This window comes from Halictus rubicundus, unplaced genomic scaffold, assembly GCF_050948215.1.
Source record: "Halictus rubicundus isolate RS-2024b unplaced genomic scaffold, iyHalRubi1_principal scaffold0590, whole genome shotgun sequence".
NCBI classification, from domain to species: Eukaryota; Metazoa; Arthropoda; class Insecta; order Hymenoptera; family Halictidae; genus Halictus; species Halictus rubicundus.
The window spans coordinates 60,471-84,680 of NW_027489131.1; the positions used below are offsets into that span (position 1 = coordinate 60,471).

At 40.0% G+C, this 24,210-nt stretch overlaps 1 protein-coding gene and 1 long non-coding RNA gene across 2 annotated transcripts; one reads left to right on the forward strand and one right to left on the reverse strand.

Moving 5' to 3' along the window:
- Positions 1-5,804: 5,804 nt before the first annotated feature.
- Positions 5,805-8,013, forward strand: LOC143364487 (uncharacterized). The gene is made up of 3 exons (XR_013084150.1): positions 5,805-6,469; positions 6,532-6,772; positions 7,082-8,013. It is a non-coding gene; the product is annotated as an uncharacterized LOC143364487 (long non-coding RNA).
- Positions 8,014-17,992: 9,979 nt separating this feature from the next.
- On the reverse strand, positions 17,993-23,190 carry LOC143364485 (protein yellow-like). Its single transcript, XM_076804805.1, has 4 exons — positions 22,914-23,190; positions 20,414-20,543; positions 19,893-20,055; positions 17,993-18,350 (listed from the first exon to the last, which is right to left on the reverse strand). The coding sequence occupies exons 1-4, from the start codon at positions 23,179-23,181 to the stop codon at positions 18,000-18,002; spliced, it is 912 nt and encodes a 303-aa protein (XP_076660920.1). The 5' UTR covers positions 23,182-23,190; the 3' UTR covers positions 17,993-17,999.
- Between the last annotated feature and the right edge of the window lie 1,020 nt (positions 23,191-24,210).

The following is a 24,210-nucleotide window of genomic DNA, read 5'->3' on the forward strand; positions in this document are numbered from 1 at the left end:
TTATATCGTATAAAATATAAACCAAATTGACCACCTGAACCCTGTATAGTCGCAGGGCCATAAACGGAAAACATTTTCTTGAGTTCGTCTTCACTTATCCCGTTAAAATTCGGGAAATGTATGACATATGAATCATTTCTTCTATCGTAGCAATGTTCGTAATTCATATTTGTATAAGACTTTTCACTGGGATCGATATTGGCTATAATCACCTCTTGAGCTGGAGTAATGGTTTTTTTATTTCTGTAGACCAAGGAAGGAATTTCATCTTCGTGAAATGTACTCTCCATTGTCTTTGAAGACTGGTCAGCAATTTCGGAGCTGATCGAAATTTCAGTAATACGATTTCAAATACTAATTTCGATTATTATTAGTTACACTTTATGTTGGGTATAAATAACAAATGAATGGAACTGTACGTATACGCGAATAAATTCATTGTTCAGAACTGTATTGTTATTGTTATAGGATGACATAATTTTGTTGCTATTATTAATTAACTATATTGCTTTGAACAATAATTATTATATAAATATTATATTGTTATATAAATCATATGTGCATTATGTAGCAAAAGATAAAAAAATTTTTATTCGTTCTTCGAAGGTTCGAATAAAAAAAGTATCGTTATTCGACGAGTATCGAATAAATAATTTTATTCGACGAGAATTTATCCGACGAAAAAAGATAATTTTTTTTATTCGAAGCGGATTTATTCAAACTAGGGCTGTTACTTTGCTTCGAAGGCCGAAGATTTCGAAGCTTCGAAGCTTCGAATATCGAAGCTTCGTTTTCAGAAAATTCGAAGGTTCGAAACTTCGACACTTCGAAACTTCGAACCTTCGATTCGTTTCCAGTTAACGGATAAAAGGAATAAATTTTCATAATTTGTTTCTATATTCACCATCTGAATTATTTCAATAATTTATTGTTAAGATAATATATTTATTATTTGAATTATCATTTCGATAGTTCACTGATAAAATAATTGTTTAAATAAATAAATTTTTACAATTTGTTTCTATATTAATTATTTGAATTATTATTTCAATTATTTAATGTTAAAATAACTTATTAAATAAATAAATTTTCACAATATGTTTCTATATTCATTATTTGAATTATTTCAATTATTTATTGTTCAAATAACTGTTTAGACAATGTACACGTATTTACATGATTAATATAGGAATACATTTCTATAGAGTATAAAAATTTATAATCTACGGAAATTTTTATAATCTATAGAAATGTGTTTCTATATTCATTATGTAAATACTTGTACATTCTTTAAATAATTATTTTAACAATGAAATATTGAAATAATTCACATAATGTATGTAGAAACAAAATTTGAAAATTTATTCATTTAAACCATTATTTTAACAATAAATAATTGAAATAACAATTCAAATAATGAATATAGAAACAAATTGTAACAATTTATTTATTTAAACAATTATTTCATCAGTGAACTATCGAAATGATAATTCAAATAATAAATATATTATCTTAACAATAAATTAATGAAATAATTCAGATGGTGAATATAGAAACAAATTATGAAAATTTATTCCTTTTATCCGTTAACTGGAAACTAATCGAAGGTTCGAAGTGTCGAAGCTTCGGAAAAGTAACAGCCCTAATTCAAAGGTCGAATAATTTTTTCATCTTTTATTTGTATCTTTTATTCGAATGCTTCGAATAAATCTTCGAATAACTTTTGCCGAGCGCCGAGCTTCAAAGACCCAGCGATGACAGACGACATACAATGTAAGCGGATGGAGAATGGCGCAAGAATGAAAGTTTAAACTTTTAGATTTTTCAATGTACCCTTATAAAATTGTGACGAGCGAATGGAGGGGATTTTCCTGATGAAAATGAGGTCAAATTCGAGTATAATCGAACAAGTTTGACTGATACGTAATGTTACGATAAAAATTACAATCTCATTAAAGACAGTCCAAACGATGTCGTGTTTGGGCTCCTTTTGATCGGGATAAGCTCTACAACTCATTCGTATTAACAATATTGTTCTAATTAAAAACATAAAAGCATAAATTGCCAATAGTGCTCGATTCTCCATCTGCTTACATTGTAGGGTGTTGGTCGGTCAACGATAATTTACTGTAATAGCGAGCTTACAATCATCTTATACTTTTTGTCAAAATTTCATTTTCTATTTAAATTAGTTTGTTATTGAAACTCATTAATAGTTTTAAATAGTACTTGAAATATTTTAAATGATATTGATATGTGGGAATATTACAATTTGGAATATTTCGTCGTTAAATAGCCTAACCGGACGAGGTAGTCAAAAATGCCCTTCAACATTTTTGAATGGCCGTTGCGTCATTCGATTTTTGGTCAACTTTTTCCAATTAATTGCATGCAAAAATTTTGAAAAAACCTGACGAATTGCGGTTATTGATATTCATATTTGAGAATTTCTACATACGTTGTAACGCGCGCGCCAGTCTTTGACTGCTCTGTCCTCGTTATAGCATTCCTACACGGCTCCGAAAATTATTCGAAGTCGAATAAACCGCCGAATAAAGACACAGATGAAAATGAACACTTTATAAAAATTATCTTTATTCGTCGAATAAATTCATTACGTGTGGAATAGAGATAACATAATTATTTTTATTTGACGCGTAACAAATCATTTTTTTATCTTTTATTCGCAGTTTGAAATGTCTATTTCAATAAAAATTTGCCCATCTTTGCTTCTACAATTATATTATTTTATATTATATTAATTCATCCACGTGATTCTCTCTCAAACTCTATACTATTCGGAATAGTACGTTAAATAAACGCTACTCTGGTTTTCAACATATTTCTGTTCCCACAGATCGATCCTTGGAACAATTATCTATAAAAAAAGTGTAAGGAAATAATGCTTGTTCAGGAAACATTTTTAAATTACAAATTAAGGTATCTCATATGAAAGAAGTAGAAATTGATTTTCCTAAAATTATGCTTTAATAATTTCTTACGTAAAAATTTTTTACGAATTTTTTGTCCTTGATATTAGTTTTACTTTCAATATTTTAAATCTTAAAAAGCAACACTAAAAGAAATATCTGTTTAATTCGAATACGTTCGTCGGAGAATGTAACATTTGATAATCGATATGGTTCCGTGATGATCCACCTTCTCACCAATGAGAATTTCCTTAGTGGCCTTCTGTATCGACGAGTTACCGTCGTTGGCCTTCTGTTTCTTACTCCAACCAAAATCTATCCTAGAGGGCAGTAGAAATCACCGTATTTTTCGAGCGACACATTCTCCCGTAAGGCTGGCAGTCTTTCTAAATATCTGGTCGGTGTCCAGGCTAAAAAGATGATGCAGGTTCTGGTCCAGGCTAAAAATTAGTTTAGGGGGCAGCACTATACCGGGGACACTAAAATCTCGGGCGCGAGCACTCTCATTTCACCTCTGCCGGTACATGGTCAGCCACTGGGACATTTACCATAGTACTTTGGTTAGGGTATATTGATCACTTGCGTAGGTGTTTGTTTTGTCATAGAGAACGCTTCAAGCTATTCAATTTGTAATTTAAAAAGTCATGAATTATAATTTAATACATGAATTGACACAACACTTCACAAATTACACATTTCTTGTATAAGTTTAAAAACATGCCATGTAATTTCACAATACATTTAATACAATTGAGAATGTCCTTCACAGTTAAAGAAATATAATTTAACCGTGAAGCTTAATGTAACCATTTACATATAAATTGCTTCCTTTATCAACATCTCTGGTCTCAGAACAATAAGAATATGTTCATGCAAGAGATACTTATCACCTTTCTTTTTGATTGCTAATGCATCACTGACTGTCGTGAAATAAGCATGAATGTACCTAATTCCAGAGTATGGTACTCACTTGATGAAAGTTTGGCGATCGGACGATAATCATTGAAAAGAGTTAATATCTCCTTTAGCTCTACACTGGTATCGATATTGGCTATAATCACTTCTTGAGCTGGAATAATGGTTTTTTTATTTCTGTGGACCAAGGAAGGAATTTCATCTTCCTCAAATGCACTCTCTAATGTCTTTGTAGTCTGGTCAGCAATTTCAGAGCTGATCGAAATTTCAGACCTTCTTTTGTTCATCTGTACTATCTTCGTTGACCTTGATCCAATAGAGTTGTCACAACCACTGCCTATTTTACTGACCACATTATCATAAATTTTCATTTGCTTCGAATTGCTTCTTCAGAATTCGAGAGATTGATTAGTTTTACTTTCCCAGGTTTCCATTTATTATTGGTATGTTTCTTGTTCTTAGGTTTGTTGTTAATTTTGTTTTTATGTGGTAATATCTTAATGCTCTTATGACCCTTGAAGCCATTTAGGCAATTTAAGGTGTCTTCTAAATTTTTATATCGTATAAAATAGAAACCAAATTGACCACCTGAACCCTTTATAGTCGCGGAGCCATAAACGGAAAACATTTTCTTGATTTCGTCTTCACTTATCCCTTTAAAATTCCAAAAATGTATTACGTATGAATCATTTCTTCTATCGTAGTAATGTTGGTAATTCATATATTTATAAGACTTTTCACAAAGTTCCAGTAGAAAATACAAATATTCTTTCGTTTTGACTTTATGTTGTGTTCGCGACGTTAGCGTCCTTCGGCTTTCTTCAACGCCGATGAGACCACCTCTTTGGTACCGGTACCCGGACACTAATAAAATTCGAAAAGCCTTAAGCGCGTGCCTAGGGGATTTTATCTTGTGGCGCAAAGATCCCCACATTTTTAACAAATGTTAAGTAAAATTCGACCGATTTTCTCGTTGACATATGAATTGAAGATATTAATAACTAAGAGCTTTATTCTAAATTTGGTCATCTTATATGCACCAACATAACAATGGTTTATGGTTTATGGTTTATTCTTCCCTTTATATATATCCTACAAAGATGGCGTTGGAGAGCCGGAGCTCTATCTGCCCACTACAAAAAACGGTCCTTACATATTATTGTTAATCTAATTACTTATATATTATAAATGTAAATACATGTGCAATATACTCCTTTCACCTTATTTTATCCATTATATAATCAATATTCAACACCAATAATCCGCGCATCTACCCAAACATATATAAAATATATAGAAATATAACAAATGCTCTGAACTAAGAAATAATACTTGTACTCCAATTTTCGTTTTCTCTTCTCTAGAGGTACGTTTAGATTGCTCTGTCTATTTGTGTTAAAAATACTGCTATTGCCCTCAAAATGGACTCGTCTATCTTTTTTAATATACTAATAACTTCCTCTTCTAGTTCTATATCCTTTTTAGCAAAGGTTCTCATTAACTTTCCTCTTTTTCCCTGTGTAAATAGGACAACTCTATATGATATGATCTATAACTTCATTATCGTGGCCATATTCACATGTTGTATAATTTATATAATTTTTCCTAGCTAGGGAACTTGCTAAGTTGTAATGATTGGCTCTGATCCTGCTCAGCGTGTTACAGCTCTCTCTGGTACCGGCAGAGATGAAATTTTTTTTTTATTTATTACGCATTAGGCCAGTTCTGGCCTATCAGCGGACATACATAAAGAAATTAGTGCTGATAATAAGTAACAGACAATACGCCTCTCATACAACAATTATTCCGCATACATTCAAAAAATATTGACCTAAGACTAATTAATTATAAAATTGGAAATGTCACTTCTACATCTAATCAAATAATTCATATATTATAATGCAAAACTGAGTACATCCATAAGCGCACGAAAACACATACATACATCCGCATTTGTAAAAACATACTCTTACTAACTAACAAACATGTTAAAAATTAACAACTATAAAAAGACTAACTCAGAGATACTAACTAATACATCCTCTCTGTTAAACATTGATATTGTTAATCATACAGAAGTCTCTGATTATATACAAGGCTTTTATATTTACATTATTAAGGAAGATATCGATCGAAACGGGATTGGTATTGACGATGGATATCAAACTTTGAATCATTTCCTGTCTTCCTTTAGAACGCAGGGGACAATGCCATAAGAGATGGTCAATATCTTGAACGGGATGAGAACACTCACAAGATGAATCAGGAACCATCTTAAATCTCGCCAGAGATTCTCGGGTATTAACATGGTTTGTTCTCATTCTACCAAATCGAACTATAAAATCTCTTGGCAGATCGTAACCGCTATACCAAGGTGATTTTTGAGGTTTGAAGAATTTTTGCCAATAAAGAACACCTTTGTTATTAAATATTGAACTAAGATGAGCCAAGAATTCTTTCCACATATCTTCCTTATGTAAATCTCTAAAATCTGTGTAGGGGATCTTGTGTAGGGGTGAGTGAGGCTTATTGGTGGCCTCTTTAGCAAGTTGGTCAGCTAATTCATTCCCTTGTATCCCACAATGAGAGGGAATCCAGATAAATATAACATGTTTGTCATTGTGGTGTGCAGAGGCCAAATCAATAATTTTGTGTTTAATGTCTACGATATGAAAATTTGTTTTAGAGCTCATAGTGGGGCTCTGAAGACTTATTATAGCACTGAGAGAGTCTGAGCAGATTGCTAATGGCCTTTCGCTATAGTAAAAGATGTCTATGGCCTGAGAAATAGCTGCACACTCTGCTGTGAAGACAGAAGCTGTCGGATTAATACTAATAGGGAGATATGTCTGTTTCTCCAGGCAGACAACTGCTGCTCCTGTCGATATCCCACCTTTCACTTTGGATCCATCCGTAAATATGCATAGGTGATTGTTATAATGATTTCCAATATACTCAATGAATTCGGTGTTGGGTGCTGGGGATCTTTGTAAAATGCGACCTAAGTTGAGATCACACGGAGCTTGATAAGTTGTGGAATTATAAGATGAGGTTATGCATGGAAAGTTGGAAGCTTTGTGACAAATGTCGTTAACATTTTGAGTTTCTAATATGCATTTAACGAGGATCTTAGACTTTCCAAGGGCCGAATTGTTAGGGTCTAAGGAAATAGCCTCCAATAGATCTTTGATATATCTATTGGAGATGTGGTTGACATTGGAAATGATTTTCGTTAGATGGGATTTTCCTAGGTATGAAGCTCTGTTTTGAAGATAAGGAATTTTGGATTCAGATAGAACAACATTTGTTGGAGATGACATTCTGAGACCCAGGGACAGTTTGATAGCGCGAGCCTGAATCGATTCAAGTTTGGAGATCAATGACAGATTGCTAGGGAAGTAAACATGAGCCGCGTAATCAAGTCTAGATCTGATTAGAGACTTGTAAAGAAGAATAAGAGTTTCCGGGTGGGCGCCCCACCAAACGCCTCTTAAAAATTTAATAATGTTCATTGTGGAGGAGCATCTTTTGTGAAGATAGAGAATATGGGTTTCGAAGGATAGCCTGGGATCTAGATGAATCCCCAAAAACTTTACATTGTCTGAATCTGGTATCAGGAGCTGACCTACTTGGAAAAGGGTGCGGCCAATAGGCATATTTCTATTGTTGAAAACCATAAAGTTGGTTTTCTCTAAAGAAAGATCGAGTCCTATTTTAACTAAATTTCTGTTAACCTCTTTTAGAGCCTTTTCGATAGATCTTTTAGCATCATTTAAAGCATAGTTACGAAAGTAAAGGGCGATGTCATCAGCAAACTGGGATATGTGGACTTCCTTAGGGACACCTTTAAATATATCGGCCACGTAAAGGTTATACAGCAAAGGGCTTAATACCCCGCCTTGTGGCAGGCCTTTGTATATTGTCCTCACTCCTTGGAAGCTTGGAGAGCTAGCAAAACGGCAGTAAGACCAATTGGCTATAAAGCTCAGAGTATTAATAGGAATACCTATTTCACAGAGTTTTTTCAAAAGAATATTCCATTGAACGTTGTCATAAGCCGAACAGATATCTAGGAATGCAGCCGATGTAACTTGTTTGAGAGCAAATCCTGTTCTAATGTAAGCAGAAAGGTTAAAGATGTTGTCAATGCATGATCGTCCTTTCCTGAATCCAGATTGGGAATGAGGTATCCGATTGGTACTTTCACACCACCACTGTAATCTATTATTGATCATTCTTTCCATAATTTTGCACATACAAGATGTCAGGGAAATGGGTCGGAAACTTTTATTATCTGACTTTTTAATAAGCAGGATCTGGCTCCTGATCCATTCTTCTGGTATCCTTTTTGATTGAAAGATTTCGTTGTAAATATCTAACAGGTAAAGTCTACATTTGGTGGAAAGGTATTTAATCGATTTATAATCTAATCCGTCCAGACCGGGAGATGAATTAGGGTTGGCTCGTTCTATTGCACAGTTGAATTCCACTAAGTTGAAAGGAGAGTCCAAGAATTGATTAGGAGAGACTACCAGATTGATTGAAGGATTGACAGGGACCCACGGCGGGGATATTTTATTTATAGCCACCTGTTTTTGAAGGTTGATGAAATCTGAATCTACAACTTCTGTGCTTCTCGTAAGAGTCCATTTGTTTTTTAAAATCTTTATGTGGTTCCATAGATGAGATATAGAGGTCCTATGTGATAGGCTGGAAGCGAAGTCTCTAAAATTATCTCTTTTTTTCTTTTGAAGGAGCTTCTTGGTGATGGCTACTTGTCTTTTGTAATTATCCCAATTCAGAGAGGAGGACTGGTGTTTCCATTTTTTGAAAAGAGCCTTTCTCAGTCTTACCGCTTTGTCACATTCTGGGTCCCACCATGGGACAGGATTCCTGTGAAGGTGGTTGAGGACATGCTTCCTGCGAGGGGAACATTCGAGAATAGAGTCTCTCATACATTCTGAAAACCAGGTGTAATTCTCAAGAACTGAAGTTTCTCCTTGACGAAGAGCTGACTCAATGTGGTTATCCATAAGGTTACTATATTTTTCCCAGTCGGTTCTTGTGGAGGATAATCTGTTGGTTAACTTGGAGTAAAGGTGTCTAGAGGTTTTAAGTTTGATGAGAAGAGGAAAGTGGTCAGAACCGAGTGGATCTTCTTCCTGTGCTATGAACAGGGAATCTGAGAGACTTCTAGGGGCCAGTATAAGATCAAGATTGCTTGAGGTGTTGTTACGCATATCATAGTGGGAGGATAGGTTATAGTTCAATATGTCTATGTTGTGGTTGTCAATCGCTTGAAGAAGGTTTCTGCCCGGTCCATCTATTTTGGAGCAATTCCATTCTGGGTGGTGAGCATTGAAGTCCCCCATTATTAAAAACGGACCAATGTCTTTGATATTTTGGACAAAGGATTCCCAGTGGACAGTGGATAATCTACCGAAAGGGGGTCTGTAACATGCTGCTAAGACTATCTTACATTCAGTGTTCGTAATCTGAACACAACAGGTTTCTGTATGAGGGTCGTTATGTACAATAGAATTCAAAATATCGTACTTAAGGTCTTTGGCAATGAGGATGGCAATGCCGCCTCCCTTGCCAACAAGGCGATCCTTCCTGACTATGTTAAATCCTGCGACAGAGAATTTTAATTGTGGATTGAGCCAAGTTTCTGTACATACTATAATATCTGATCTAGCAGCTAAGCTAGTGATCTCAACTTTCTTACTTAGAATGCTCCTACAATTCCAAAGTGTGATTCTAAGGGGGTTATCCATAATAAAATGTTTAGAAATCAAGATATATTAGTTTTTTTCAACGATATAGAAGGCTTATATTGTTTAATTGAGACCTGAGTGATTTTTCTGTTTGGGGGAGGCTGTAAATCGAGAGTTGAGTTCGAGTTAGAAGGTGTGGGTGAAGATGGAGGAAGGGAGGAGGATAAGGGAGAATTAGGCAATTTTTTATTGATAAGTGCAGAGGGGGAAGAGGAGGATTGAATCGGTTTGGATGAATAATCCTTCATTGAAGAGCATAATCTGGATGCATTGAGAAGACTGGAGGATAGATTAGGGGGTTTTCTGGTGGAGTTTATTGGGGAGATGGAGGGAGCGGACTGAGTCCAAACGGAGGGAGAGGAAGAAGGGCTTTGTTGACCGCCAATTGACTTTAAGTTAACGATATCTGCTTGACTTTTAATTTTAAGTGGGGGGAAGTTTTCTTTGGTCGCTGCAAACTGAGATCTGGAAGAAATCCTGGAGTTACCCAAAACTAGTTGACGGGCTTCGAAGAAGCTAATGTTTAATAAATTCATTTTTGTGTTAATTTCTCTCTTAGATTTCAGGGCAGTACAGTCTGGATGAAGAGTAGGGTGATTTTCCTTACAGTGTACGCAGGATGGCGAATCCTTATTTGGACAATCCAATAGGTTATGACCTACTGACCCACAATTTCTACATATTTTTGGACTCCGGCAGAATTTGTTGGTATGACCAAATTGAAAGCAACCATAGCAGATTTTGATAGGTTCAATGTAAAGCTCGACCGGTGTGAGAATGAGGTTGTATAATTTGATATTGTCTGGTAATACGGTACCCTCAAAGGTAAGAACGACTGACTCACTTGGAACCCACGACCAATTCCCGTTTTGAGAGTCTTTAATTCTCCTATTAAGCCTACGTGCATTCAGAATAGGAACTGGAGAGTCAGAATGATTAATTATGTCTTCTAATTCGCAATCAGTAGACCAGCCTTTGATGATACCTCTTCTGGTAGTCCTGAATTTGGGTATAAAAGTGTTTACCCCTTCAAGATCTGGTTTGTTAGTTTTAATAAATTGGTTTGCTTCAATAGATGATTTAAATTTGATTGAAAACCTTCCAAACCCTTCCGGTCTGATTTCCTCTACCCCTTGGTTGACTTTATTCAGAGCTTTGGCCAGCATAAGGGCATTCTGGGAATTCCTTTCTTTCACCGTATTTTTGTCAAATATAGCGGAGACAAAAGCCGGGCCTTTATGTGAAGTTGGATATAGATTGACTATGGGAGGCTCGCGTCTTCTCTTCGCAGAGGAAGAGTCTGACGTTTTATCCTGAATCTTACCTACTATTCCAGGGGATGGGAGAAACATGTCTACAGATTTTCTCTTATTACTTGAGTTAGATTCAGCCGTGCTTGTTCCCATGGGAGTAGAACTTTTGGAAGTCATGATGGCTTCACTCAAGCCTAGGGCCACATGGGCCCAGGCGTCCGATGAATGATCTTGTTGAGGCACTGTTAACCTGCGATCGGCTATTTGAGACTCTGAAGATATTTACTTAAAATATAGGGAAAGGCAAAAAAGACTTTATTGAGAATTTGAGAAATTGTCTAAGAGACAGGAATAGGAGATTGCCGAGGAGAAGAGGTTAGTCGACCGAGTCCGGCAGAGATGAAATGAGAGTGCCGGCAGAGATGAAATGAGAGTGCTGATGCCCGGGATTTTAGTGTCCCCGGTATAGTGCTGCCCCCTAGACTAATTTTTAGCCTGGACCAGAACCTGCATCATCTTTTTGTCTGGACACCGACCAGATATTTAGGAAGACTGCCAGCCTTACGGGAGAATGTGTCGCTCGAAAAATACGGTGATTTCTACCGCCCTCTAGGATAGATTTTGGCTGGAGTAAGAAACAGAAGGCCAACGACGGTATTTCGTCGGTGCAGAAGACCACTAAGGAAATTCTAATCGGTGAGAAGGTGAATCATCGCGGACCCATATCGATTATCAAATGTTACATTCTCCGACCAGAGTTGGGCAAAATATTTATCTAAATAAAAATTTCGAATAACGAATAAAAGTTCCCACCTGGGACCCACTTTGAGACTCGCAGTTTAACACGGGGGATGGCAGTCTTTATATATATATATCTCGTCGGTGACGTAACTGGTCAATCATTTGTATTTGAACAGATTTGATCATTTTTGTGGATCTAGTTCCAACATTTATCGTTCGTCAGCGTAGAGGGCGTAAGAAAACCAGTTGTGTAGGTTTACGGTCTAGTGGATTGCCAGACTGAGGCCTACTACCGCCGGGAAACCGGAAACTGGATGGAAATCACTGCTACGCGTATCGGCACAGAAAATTTTATTATGGCTTGTGTAGGTATTGGACCTACGATGAAGGAAAGAAACTAGACTCGTGAGTGTTGACAAGAGAAACTTTATTCGCATCTGCTCTCGGCGGCAGATTCAAAGAGACTGTGGTCTAGGGGAAAATCCCTAGACACCTTGAGTTCTGCTATTATGTATTGGCGCTCACTGCGTCGCCTAGCGGATGCACTAGGGAGTCAACTATACTCCCTACAAATTATACAATATGTGAATGTGGCCACGATAATGAAGATATAGATCATATCAGAGAGGATAGGAGAGTGCTCACGCCCGGGTTTTCGGCGTTCCCGATATAGTGCTGACATCTGCTTAGCCTTATCATGGCACAGAACCGTGTCGTCTTTCCTGGAACAGAACCGTGTCGTCTTTCCTGGAACAGAACCGTGTCACCGACGAGATATATATTGTCACGTCTGCCGACGTGTTGCTGCGCTAGGTTATAACTAGATGTCACGCCTATCGACATGTTGCGTTAGCTTCTGAATGGATGTCGCGCCGTCGGGATGTTGTGTTTGGTTATAACTAGATGTCGCGTTAGGTCATAAGTTGTATAATATATAGATAGCCACTACATTACATCACATAGAATTCCAAGTCCCGTATTCCCCATCTCCGAGGCGCGCCAAGATGCGTGACATTACGTCACCGCGCTCTAGCGAGCCAGACTACGACGCGTAATACGTCACGCGCCCCTCCACGCGATCTCCGAGCGAAAGAGGTCTGGACAATTCCCGAGGAAGTCGGTTTTCACCCGCGACCTGGTCGCGTCAACATCTCGCGTTTCCATTTCAAACGTTACTACCTCTTATTATATCTAGCTGTTCCAATATTTAGTATTAAGAGTCTTTGTATTCCAACTACTTCTTTGAATATATATATTTAGTGTTAACCATTCAAATCCTGCCATTTATTACCCGCCAATCCCGCGCAAGAGAGTGCCGCGTCGCGCCGGTTGTAACCACTATTTACGCCAGTTGTTTCGCCCTCTCGTGTCTAACAATCCAATCCATTCGGCGAACGTCTGCACCATCTCGCGGCCGCGCAGCATCAGGACCAACATCTTCAGAGAGAGAGAGCCATCGACCTAAGAGGGACAAGGACACCGACCTATTCTCCGTAGCCAATCCGAGGGAGCACGGCTGCCCCATCTGTCTCTGTTTCTTGCAATCTGTCCAGGACTGTTGGTGAGTAGCATATCTACATATCTACGTGGAACCGTGGACCCGGCTAGACTTCGAACGTACGAGTCGAGTGAGCCAAATGGTTGTAATTTTGAAGCGTCTCTCCGCGGTAAAATCGCGAAGCGTCTTTACCATCGCGTAACCAACCGCGGGACGTAACAATATAAAGACTGCCAGCCTTACGGGAGAATGTGTCGCTCGAAAAATACGGTGATTTCTACTGCCCTCTAGGATAGATTTTGGTTGGAGTAAGAAACAGAAGGCCAACGACGGTAACTCGTCGATACAGAAGGCCACTAAGGAAATTCTCATTGGTGAGAAGGTGGATCATCACGGAACCATATCGATTATCAAATGTTACATTCTCCGACGACCGTATTCGAATTAAACAGATATTTTTTTTAGTGTTGCTTTTTAAGATTTAAAATATTGAGAGTAAAACTAATATCAAGGACAAAAAATTCGTAAAAATATTTTACGTAAGAAACGATTAAAGCATAATTTTAGGAAAATCAATTTCTACTTCAAATTTCATATGAGATACCTTAATTTGTAATTTAAAAATATTTCATGAACAAGCATTATTTCCTTACACTTTTTTTATAGATAATTGTTCGAAGAATCGATCTGTGGGAACAGAAATATGTTGAAAACCAGAGTAGCGTTTATTTAACATACTATTCCGAATAGTATAGAGTTTGAGAGAGAATCACGTGGATGAATTAATATAATATAAAATAATATAATTGTAGAAGCAAAGATGGGCAAATTTTTATTGAAATAGACATTTCAAACTGCGAATAAAAGATAAAAAAATGATTTGTTACGCGTCAAATAAAAATAATTATGTTATCTCTATTCCACGCGTAATGAATTTATTCGACGAATAAAGATAATTTTTTATTGGGTTGAGCGATTCATCTTTAGCGTTGAATAAAGTGTTCATTTTCATCTGTGTCTTTATTCGGCGGTTTATTCGACTTCGAATAATTTTCGGAGCCGTGTAGGAATGCTATAACGAGGACAGAGCCGTCAGAGACTGGCGCGCGCGTTACAACGTATGTAGAAATTCTCAAATATGAATATCAATAACCGCAATTCGTCAGGTTTTTTCAAAATTTTTGCATGCAATTAATTGGAAAAAGTTGACCAAAAATCGAATGGGGCATTTTTTACTACCTCGTCCGGCTAGGCTATTTAACGACGAAATATTCCAAATTGTATGTATATCATTTATTGATTCCCCTCGGGGTTACAATTTTAGTTACATCTCCCGCTTTCGCTCGCTCTTACCCTAATCTTAACCTTAGACTTATCCTAACTTACCCTAACTTAACTAAACTTATCTTAAAAACACGCCACACAGAGAAAGAGAGAGAGAGAGAGAGAGAGAGAGAGAGAGAGAGCGATCTTACACTAATATCCGCCGCGTTCTTATTTTTCCCTCTCTCACACCCACATGCTTCTCTGATCTCCCCCATCCCTACACCTCACCCATCCTTCTCCCGCCTCCTGGACCTCCTCTTCCGGCTGCTCTCTCTTTCGCTCCATTCCTATGCATTCTCTCCTTATACTTCCTCTCCTATACCTCTTCCATTCATGCTCTTCCTCCAATCATCCACCTTCCTCATCCATTCCTCTCCTTCTCCTTCATCCCCTAATACTTCCCCCACCATCCCCTGCCAACCTCACCCCTCAGCCCCTCCCATACACACTTCCCACACGTGCTCCCACGTTTCCTCCTCCCACCCACATACCCTACATACTTTCTTCTCCTCCTCCAACCAATACTTTCCACCTCTCATCTCGTTTCCCAACCTGTACCTGGCCACCCTTTGCCACATGTTCTCTCCCCACCCCTTCTTCAGGTACCCTGGTAACCCTTCTCCCTTCACCCTCCCGTACCACATGTTGTACCTTGCACTTCCTATCTTTTTCCATCTCTCCCCCTGTATATTCCAAATTGTAATATTCCCACATTTCAATATCACTTAAAGTATTTCAAGTACTATTTAAAACTACTAATGAGTTTCAATAACAAACTAATTTAAATAGAAAGTGAAATTTTGACAAAAAGTATAAGATGATTGTAAGGTCGCTATTACAGTAAATTATCGTTGACCGACCAACACCCTACAATGTAAGCAGATGGAGAATCGAGCATTATTGTCAATTTATGTTTTTATGTTTGTTCGAGATTTTACTTTATTATAAATCTTTATTGTAAATATCACTTCAAGTGTTAACTCTGTATGTATTTTAACTAGTAATAAATATGACTTCGATCTGTCGATCAGCCCGGCGCGCCGTCGGCCCCGCACCGTTCCACCGCTCCCCGCGAGCTCCAGGGTGGATCGAGCAGCTCGGGCCTCGCCGTCGCGGCGTGGGGAGCGGATGCGGTGGATCGACGCGCCCAGCTGATCGTTCAGTTCGTCTATTGACACGCACAAACGACATTCGATTTCGGAGTTCTCACCTATGTGTAGATTTACGTAATCGTTTCGTCGGTACCCCGCTTTTTACATCTACCTTAGAGTATCGGTAACGTTTCATTTTGTAAATGCCCGTATATCTAAAACATTGGTCCTTCGAGCCGGATCGAATTCGTTCACGTTCGTCGAATATACGCGCGGAAACAAGGGATCTCGACCCTCGTGCGTGCCGTTGCGATAACGTGTTCAGAATCCGCAGATGCGAAAGCGCAGCGTCGAGAAGCTAAGGGATCCGTCACCCGTTAGTCGACCGTGCTTCGAATACCCTAGATTTTGGGCAAATTGCAGGTGCAACTAGACCTCCAACGGTCCCGTACATTTGAACGCGCTAACGGACTTCTTTGTCCTCGCCGACCGCGCGCGAACACAACAGGTGCAGTTCCGGATACGGAGTCAGACACGAAGCTGCCGAGACTTCTCCTGCCGACCTTTTCTGGCGACCTCCTCCAGTGGGAAAGCTTTCGGGACCAGTTTAAAGCGGCTGTCCATAACAAGGCCCGTTTGTCGAAGGTGTCGAAGCTCAATTACCTCAAGTCGTGCCTGACCGGAGAAGCTGCACAGTCTCGTCGACGACTTTCGACAGATACAGCAGTCATTCGAGGCACTTGGAAAGCCCGTTGAGGAGTGGGACGAATGGTTCGTTTTCCTGCCAACGGAGAAGCTGGACGAGACGACTCGGTTAGCGTGGGAGGCCACCCTCGTCGATCCTACCGCCGTACCGGAATTTCAGGCGCTGGAAGACTTCCTGGAGAACCGCTCTCACGTCCATGCGAAGGTTAGAGTCGCCTCAACCCTCGAAATCGGACAGTTTCTCCAGTCGTGGTGGGTCTGCCTCAGTCAGCCGTCACCTGCTGGCCGTCAAGGTGGAGGAAACGAAGTCGAAGGGGAAGGGCGGTCGCACGTGCTCACTCTGCTCGGGAAACCACGCCATGGGATCCTGCAAGCGTTATAAAGGGTTATCGGCTGAGAAACGTCGTGACTTGGTCGTGTCCAAAGGGCTCTGTCTTTCGTGCCTCGCGACTGGACACCGACTATCTCAATGCCCCTCTACCAATCGGTGCTGGGTCTGCGGACAGCAGCACCACACGACGATCCACGACGCCTACGTCGTCGAGGATCGAACACCTTCGGAGTCGGTCGAGATAGCCGCCATCCACGCTGTGAAGACTCACCAGGGGATCCCTCTAGCCACTGCAAAGGTCCAGCTCGAGGCTCCAGACGGCCAGACTCTCCTGGTACGAGCCCTCCTTGATTCTGGCTCTGAGACGTCCTTCCTCAGCGAGTGGGCCGCTCAAACGCTACGGCTGCGGAAAAGGGCGGTGCGGGTATCGTTGACGGGCTACCAGGGTACCGCCGTGGGGACTGCTCGGTCCGAAGTCCAGGTAAGCCTCCGTTCCCCGATTGATCCTGGGTTCCAGATGGATCTGGAGACATTGGTGACCAAATCCTTGGTCGCCCCCACGCCCTCAAAGCAGGTGGTGCTGCAGTACTGGTCCCACATCCAAGGACTGCCATTGGCCGATCCGGAATTTGCCAACCCGGCGCACGTGGATGTGCTTCTCGGTGCCGACGTTTGCGGACTTTTGTTCCGGGAGCGAAAGGTCGGACCGGCCGGAACATCAGTCGCAGTGCGAACACCGTTTGGATGGACGCTGATCGGTCCCGTTGGAGAGGAGACCTCGTCCGTAAGGAAGACCCGTGTCCACCACGTGAGCTGCCAGGAGCCGTTACCCGATCTTCGACGGTTCTGGGAGATCGAGGAAGTACCGTCGTCTCAGCCGCTGTCACCGGAGGACCTGAAATGTGAACAGCTGTTCAAGGACACGACGTTTCGGGATCATACCGGTCGGTATGTTGATCGTTTACCTTTTAGGGGAGGAGGAGCGACCACCGACGGGAATTCAGGATGCTCCTCAGCGCCGAGACCAGACGAGCACGGGATTAGCAGCTCAGGAACCACTACGTGGCCTTCATGCGGGAGTACAGCCGCCTGGGGCACATGGACCTCGCAGATGCCCCTCTCCAGGAACGAGATCCTGGTTCCTACATCCCGCACCATGCAGTATGGAAGGAGATTGATGGGAAGAAGAAGATCCGCGTGGTCTTCAACGCCTCAGCTGCGTCGATCGCAGGCCGGTCCCTCAACGACGAGTTGTTGCCTGGACCGAAGCTGCAGAGCGACCTCTGGGCGATCATCACACCATGGCGCCTCTTCAGGGTGGCATTCTCGACGGACATCGTCAAGATGTTCAGATAGATCTCAGTCCATCCTGACGACCAAGATTGGCTGCGCATTCTCTGGAGAGACGACTCTGCACAAGCGGTATCTGATTTCAGGTTGACCACCGTAACGTATGGAACCGCTCCTGCTCCGTATCTCGCTCATAGGGTGTTGCAGCAACTGGCGTCGGATGAGGAAGGCCGATTCCCCCTTGGCGCAAGGGCTCTCCGTCGCAAATCCTATGTCGACGACATCTTGTCCGGCGCAGACAATGTCCAGCAGGCGAGGGAAGTCCGTCGACAGCTGACCGACATCCTGGAGTCGGCAGGGTTTCCGCTGGACAAGTGGGCCAACTCGAACCACGAGCTTGGATCGACCACTGCGGAACTGAAGATGTTCCAGGACGAAGAGCCATGCCGTTGCCACCGAGAAGCATTGAAGGCCCATCTTGGCCCATCCCAATCTAACCCAAAGTAAATTCACACGCAGTTCTACATACACTAGTTTTTATAACTAGTAAGTCTTAAATTTTAATTTAAATTGTTATAGGAAATTATAATTGTGCAGCTATTAGCTCGATATTATTCTCGTAAGATTACTAGAAGTTCTTACAAATAGAGAATAATACCGATTGCCCAGGTCTCACCACGAGGACCAGAAGGAATTCAATACGCTTCCTTCTGACTCCCTTTCTTACAACGACGATTTTACAATCTTATAAACTAAATTTCGCAGATCGCTAGATGAAAAAGGTCACTTTTCCACAGAAAGAAAAGTTCACTTTACCATTTAGCGTATGTCGTATTAGTCGTTCATCAAGTCAACGAATTTTGAAACGGCAAAAGTATCATCCATATCACATGGTTTTATCACAAGAGCTTTCGATAGCAGATTACGATCACCGCGTAAGATTTTGTGAGTGGCTGCAGGGTGTTGTGGAAAATGACTTTTTGTGCAAAATACTTTTTTCCGATGAAGCCACTTTTATGAATTCAGGGCATGTAAATAGACATAATCTGCATTATTGGGCCGTGGAAAACCCAAATTGGATGCGATGTGTTCCCTTTCAACATCGATGGTCTTTAAATGTTTCGTGTGGCCTAATAGGAGATTTTGTGATTGGACCTTATTTTTTTCAAGAAACTGTAACATCTGCAAGTTATTGTGATTTCTTAAAAAATCATTTGCCTGCGCTTTTGGAAGATGTGCCACTGCACGTTAGAAGAGAAATGTGGTTCCAACAAGACGGCGCTCCTCCACATTTTGCAATCATCACCAGGCAATTTTTGAACGAAAAATTTGGGAACAAATGTATAGGTCGTGGGGGACCTCGTCAATGGCCTCCTCGATCCCCCGATCTAACACCATTAGATTTTTTCTTATGGGGATATGTAAAGGACAAAGTTATGTTTGAACCACCGACGAGAAAAGAGGATATGAAACAAAGAATACGTGACGCTTGCGCTTCAGTGACTCCTGAAATGTTAAAAAATGTTAGAACAACTTTGATGTTTCGAGTAAATAAATGTTTACAAGCCCGTGGTGGACATTTTGAACATTTAATTTAAAGTACATTTTATTTCTTCACGAATAAGTAAAGGACTCGAGCACCTACAACTCGAAACTTCAAACTGTTATATCTCATCGTGGAAGTATCTGACAAAAAAATGTTTCAGACAAAATTGACTTGTTTTTTCCTGTAGAAACTAAATATGTAACGTTTTATAGGGGGTTCCATTTAAAATTATAAAGGTACCTCCCCTCCCCCGTTAAAAGGGAAGGGAGGCCACTTCACGTTTATGTAGTCAGAAAGGCCCTTCAGTTCCATGCAATTTAAGACTAAGAACTTTAAAATCGATGGCATAGTTTTCGAGATATTGAGCTGTTCAGAGTTATGTGGGCCACCCTGTATATAAAATTATCGATTTAGTCATCTCGAGTATTATTATTTTTCTTCGTAGTGAGATAAAACTATGATTATTAATAACGTTCAAGAAAGAGATACCATGTTGATGTCTTCGGGTCTCAGTCTGTATTGCCTTAAGATTTTGTCCGTTGTCAAATCGAAAACATTCAGGGTATAAGGGCAGGCTTGCACCGTTGTGTTCCCGATGCCTATAGTACCAGTATCTAGGACCCACAATCTGTCGCACGCGTCTGCGTGTATTCTATAATGATAAAACTGACGTGATATTTTGCAGTAACAACGAACGAAGAAAGGTGGTAACATTGGGTTCGAAAAAGATAGACTATATGTATATGTTTCAATTCTTTAACCGGTTCATATGTCTAACTGTTAAAACGTCCATCATATCTCAAAATAAATCGAATCATTTACGTTTTATCTGTTCATTTTCAGACGGAAGTACGAGGATTTTAAAAACGCATGTGTCATCCGGTGCGAATGTGTTAAATGTTCATGTACAATATGAATGTACATTAAGTTTCATTGCTTATTAGTGATTTTTGTACTTCAACGGTTCATTGTTCATTATAGTTTATTATACAGTTTTGCATCACACTGACCTGTAAGCAGTGGTCATGCCAGTGCCGCACGCTCCAGCTTTGTTTTGCGCCCAGTTTGGATAAGGCGTGAGCCTAGGCGATCCTCCCCGATTTGTGTCAAGCGATATATAATTCAAAGTCGCCGGAATACCTACAATAGTTAGTACCACACGTCACTGAACTGCATTCCGAACGTCCTAAATTATGAACGAATATTTGCACGCCAACCAATCCTAGAATAGCGTGATCGCGTTCGGAACGTTATCGAAACTCTGGCACACGCAACTCGATTTTATCGGAAACATGTATGCCCGACAATAGAAGCAAAGTTTTGAAAGGCACATATTCAGATAGTCTCCGGAAAGGTCAACGGGAAGGTTGCAAGATCAAAAATTGGAGATAACGATGAGAAAAGTTTAATCGACGCGTTAGTCTCATGCGATCAACGTGTAGATCGCTTCGATTTTTCAGCGCACAGAAAACGTTAGGGTGGGCTCAGAAAGAATGAGCTCGATGGACCATGGTTTAACATGTTCCGCAGAGAGCAGAAAGGTCTTTGGAGATCAGGATAATTCGGAGGTCATTCCGAGTTAGCTTTTGCTTTGAGTGCGTGCCGAATTCTACAATATATTTAGATCTATAAAAAATATTTAGTCACAGACACAAATGACCTAAAGAAAGGTCAACACTGGAGATAAGGATGGGAAAAATTGGTCAACACGTTAGTCGCGTGCGATCAACGTGCAGATCCGATTTTTCAGCGAACAGAAAATGTTAGGGTGGGCTTAAGAATGAGCAAATCTTTAATGATGGAATCGATGGACCATGGTGTTTAACATGTTCCGCAGTGAGCAGAAAGGTCTTTGGAGACCAGGATAATGGCATTCGGAGGTCAGACAAGCTCGGATCGAGTTGTTGTTTTTTTTTTTTGCTTTGATTGCGTGCCGAATTCTAAAACAATTCGCTTCCCGGGCTCAGGAAGGAAGTCATTGAACGTTCCGAATTCATTCTGCTCGGACGGTGTGACAGGAACCTCTTTCTTCTTTTCTCTCTTAATATTTCATATCCTCTGCCTGGGGAGAAGCTGACGTCGGAAGAAAGAGTCGGCCGAACAAAGCCGCGGACAAATAAAACCTTGTAAAAACAATGCCGACCTCCGCGGGCTTCGACGCGTTTCGAGAACTTTCAGAGGGACTGCTGGGAAGATCGGAACCGGAACAAGGAGAAAAACGTGAAAAAGAACCAACGGAAGCGAGGTGGAAATCGTTCGTTCGTTCGTTCGTTCGAGAGAGAGGGGGGACATTTGTTTGACACGTAAAAATAATTTACATTGAAACTGCACTGCGTAAGTGAATCTCTGATTCGAGATGAATATCAATTTCTAATTTTTTTTTTTAACCAAATTATCACGGTACGATTATCGACAATTTCTTGAGAATACTCTTAACCCTTAGCACTCGAGTGGTGACTCTGAAGCACCACTAGAAATTGTTATGGCATTATTTCAAGGAAATTACAAAAAATATTACAAAATATTTGTTACATTACAAAATTTGTATTTAGTAGATCACTAAACATTTAAATACTATATGTGGAAATCGGATCGGTTTCGTATGAATAAAATGAAAATAGCGCCGAGTGCAAAGGGTTAAATTATTCTTCCGCTAATCCTATTCGCGATTTTGATCGAATATTTTCAGTTTTGAAATGGGAGTTTCCAATGGAGAATTAATCAAAATTTGCGAACTAATTTTGAGTTTGAGTTAAGATTTCAAGATTTTCTCCATGCACAATGACTTGGCGCGCGCCATCGCTTATGATGAACTTAGAGTACCGAGAAGAAAAAAAATCGGAAATACGAGAATATAAAAGTGAATAAGACTCATTCATTCGCGAGTTCCCTTCTAGATTTAAGTCGATGCGAAGGCGGAGGTAAAGAGAAATAGAAGTCCTGTATTGTAATCGCTCTCGCGCGGATTTCGGCACTTTGTGTCGCAAACCGGAAGCCAGCCAGACTAGATTCGAGGCTTGCACCGACCACACTGATCCTCTACATTTTACACAGTGTGTTCGCGTCAGTTTCCGGTTTTCTGCTCGAGATTTTTATCTGGTTTTCTCTCCGGAGTTAAAAGGTGATAAAAGTTAGTTAATTCCATTGCAATTCAAACGGAAATGGATGTAGTTATGCTTAACAGCAGTTTCCCGTATAATGCGATAAAAGAATTGTTTAAAAACGACTGGATATACCTATGTATTCCACGTGGCTGTATAAAAATGGATTAACAATTACTAAGAAACATTAAAAAAACAATTCAAATTGTTATTGTTCAAGTACATTCTACAAAGTTTTGTTATATGATCAAATACTACATTCGAAGGTGTACAATTTGAACAAAATTTAGCTGTCCTACATGATAATATTTTAAATATTATTCGAACGAATAAAATATTTAGATATTCGTATTAGTTAGTATATACATGAGTAGTTGCAAATAAAGGGATATATTCAATTGGAGCTTACCGTTCCGCCATCTTGGCACCGTGACAAACAGTTTATTTCGCCATATTTCGATGCCAACGGGTAGCGCGTTTTCTGGTACAAAATCTCCCCTCATCATCGCCATTTGTCTGCTCGCTTCGTCCGGATAAGCGAAGTCCAACGTCTTCCAGAAGAATCTCTCCAGGAGAGGAGCTTTTCCAAACTGAGAACCCCATCTTTGCAGTCCTTCCACTCTGCCGGCTCCCAAACATAACAAACTCACGCAAAGTAATCTCCAATATATTTTCATTATGGTTTGGTACCTAGAAAATTCGAACAATTTTCAAAATGCCGGCAAGCAATGATTCTGCGATATTTTAACAATTGTATGCTAAGTAAGAAAAAAGAATTTTTAATAACTACAGCGTGCACTTTCATGCAAATTCTTGTTTTCTAGGACTATATCGTTTTACTTTACGTAATTTGAGAATATGCCAATAGTGGGACAAAAACCGTACGCAATCTTGAATAAATTGCTGCTTTATTTATTTCAATAGGTACATCGCATGTGTAATAAAAAAGGGTCAAATTGTCAAAATCATTATTCGGAACGTTAGACGAAGACGACTTAACCACTGTCAACGCGAACATAGACAAACTTTTCAACGCGAACAATAAATTGAAAACGATAGTCAGTAATCAAACCGCTCTCATCCGTAAAATGTTAGATTCCGACAGTTTACAACGCATAAACCAACTCACTTTAGATGCACGAGCAAATTCACTTAAAGCCGAACGTGACGCACTCATGAGTAACTGGATCATTAGAACAGAAGGAGCAATCGCGGATTTACACTTTTCATACGACGAACTACTTACCACCATCACACTAGCGAAACAGGGAATCATTAGCCCACAAATTTTAGAACCAAAAGAATTTCTAGACGCATACAAACGCACACTCGAAAACGAAACTACACACTTGGCATTAAAACCAACTCACGAGAACTTCCAGACCATACTTGATCTTGCAGAATTAAAGTTGTTTATTACGGACAACAAATTATTTTTCAAAATCTCAGTACCAATTCTACCTACGTTGCAATGGGATATAGACCGCATCTACCCCATCCCAACGAAGAAGAACAATGTATTTATGATCCCACTCGTGGAACACCAAATTTATTTGATTTCAGGGTTAAATTATATTAACGTGGAGCAAGAATATTTGAATACACATTGCAAAACAAAAACCGGTATAACCATGTGTAAACAGACTCAACCAATCCACAACAGAAACACACGACACGATTGTACCACAGAGCTCATTAATTTCAAT

Coding starts and splice junctions, on each gene's coding strand:
- LOC143364485 (XM_076804805.1), bottom strand. CDS start 23,181: ATGAAAATATATTGGAGATTACTTTGCGTGAGTTTGTTATGTTTGGGA. Junction 20,544..22,913: donor GGTGCCAAGATGGCGGAACG/GTAAGCTCCAAT, acceptor TAACTATTGTAG/GTATTCCGGCGACTTTGAAT. Junction 18,351..19,892: donor GACCCGAAGACATCAACATG/GTATCTCTTTCT, acceptor ACTTTGGGTTAG/ATTGGGATGGGCCAAGATGG.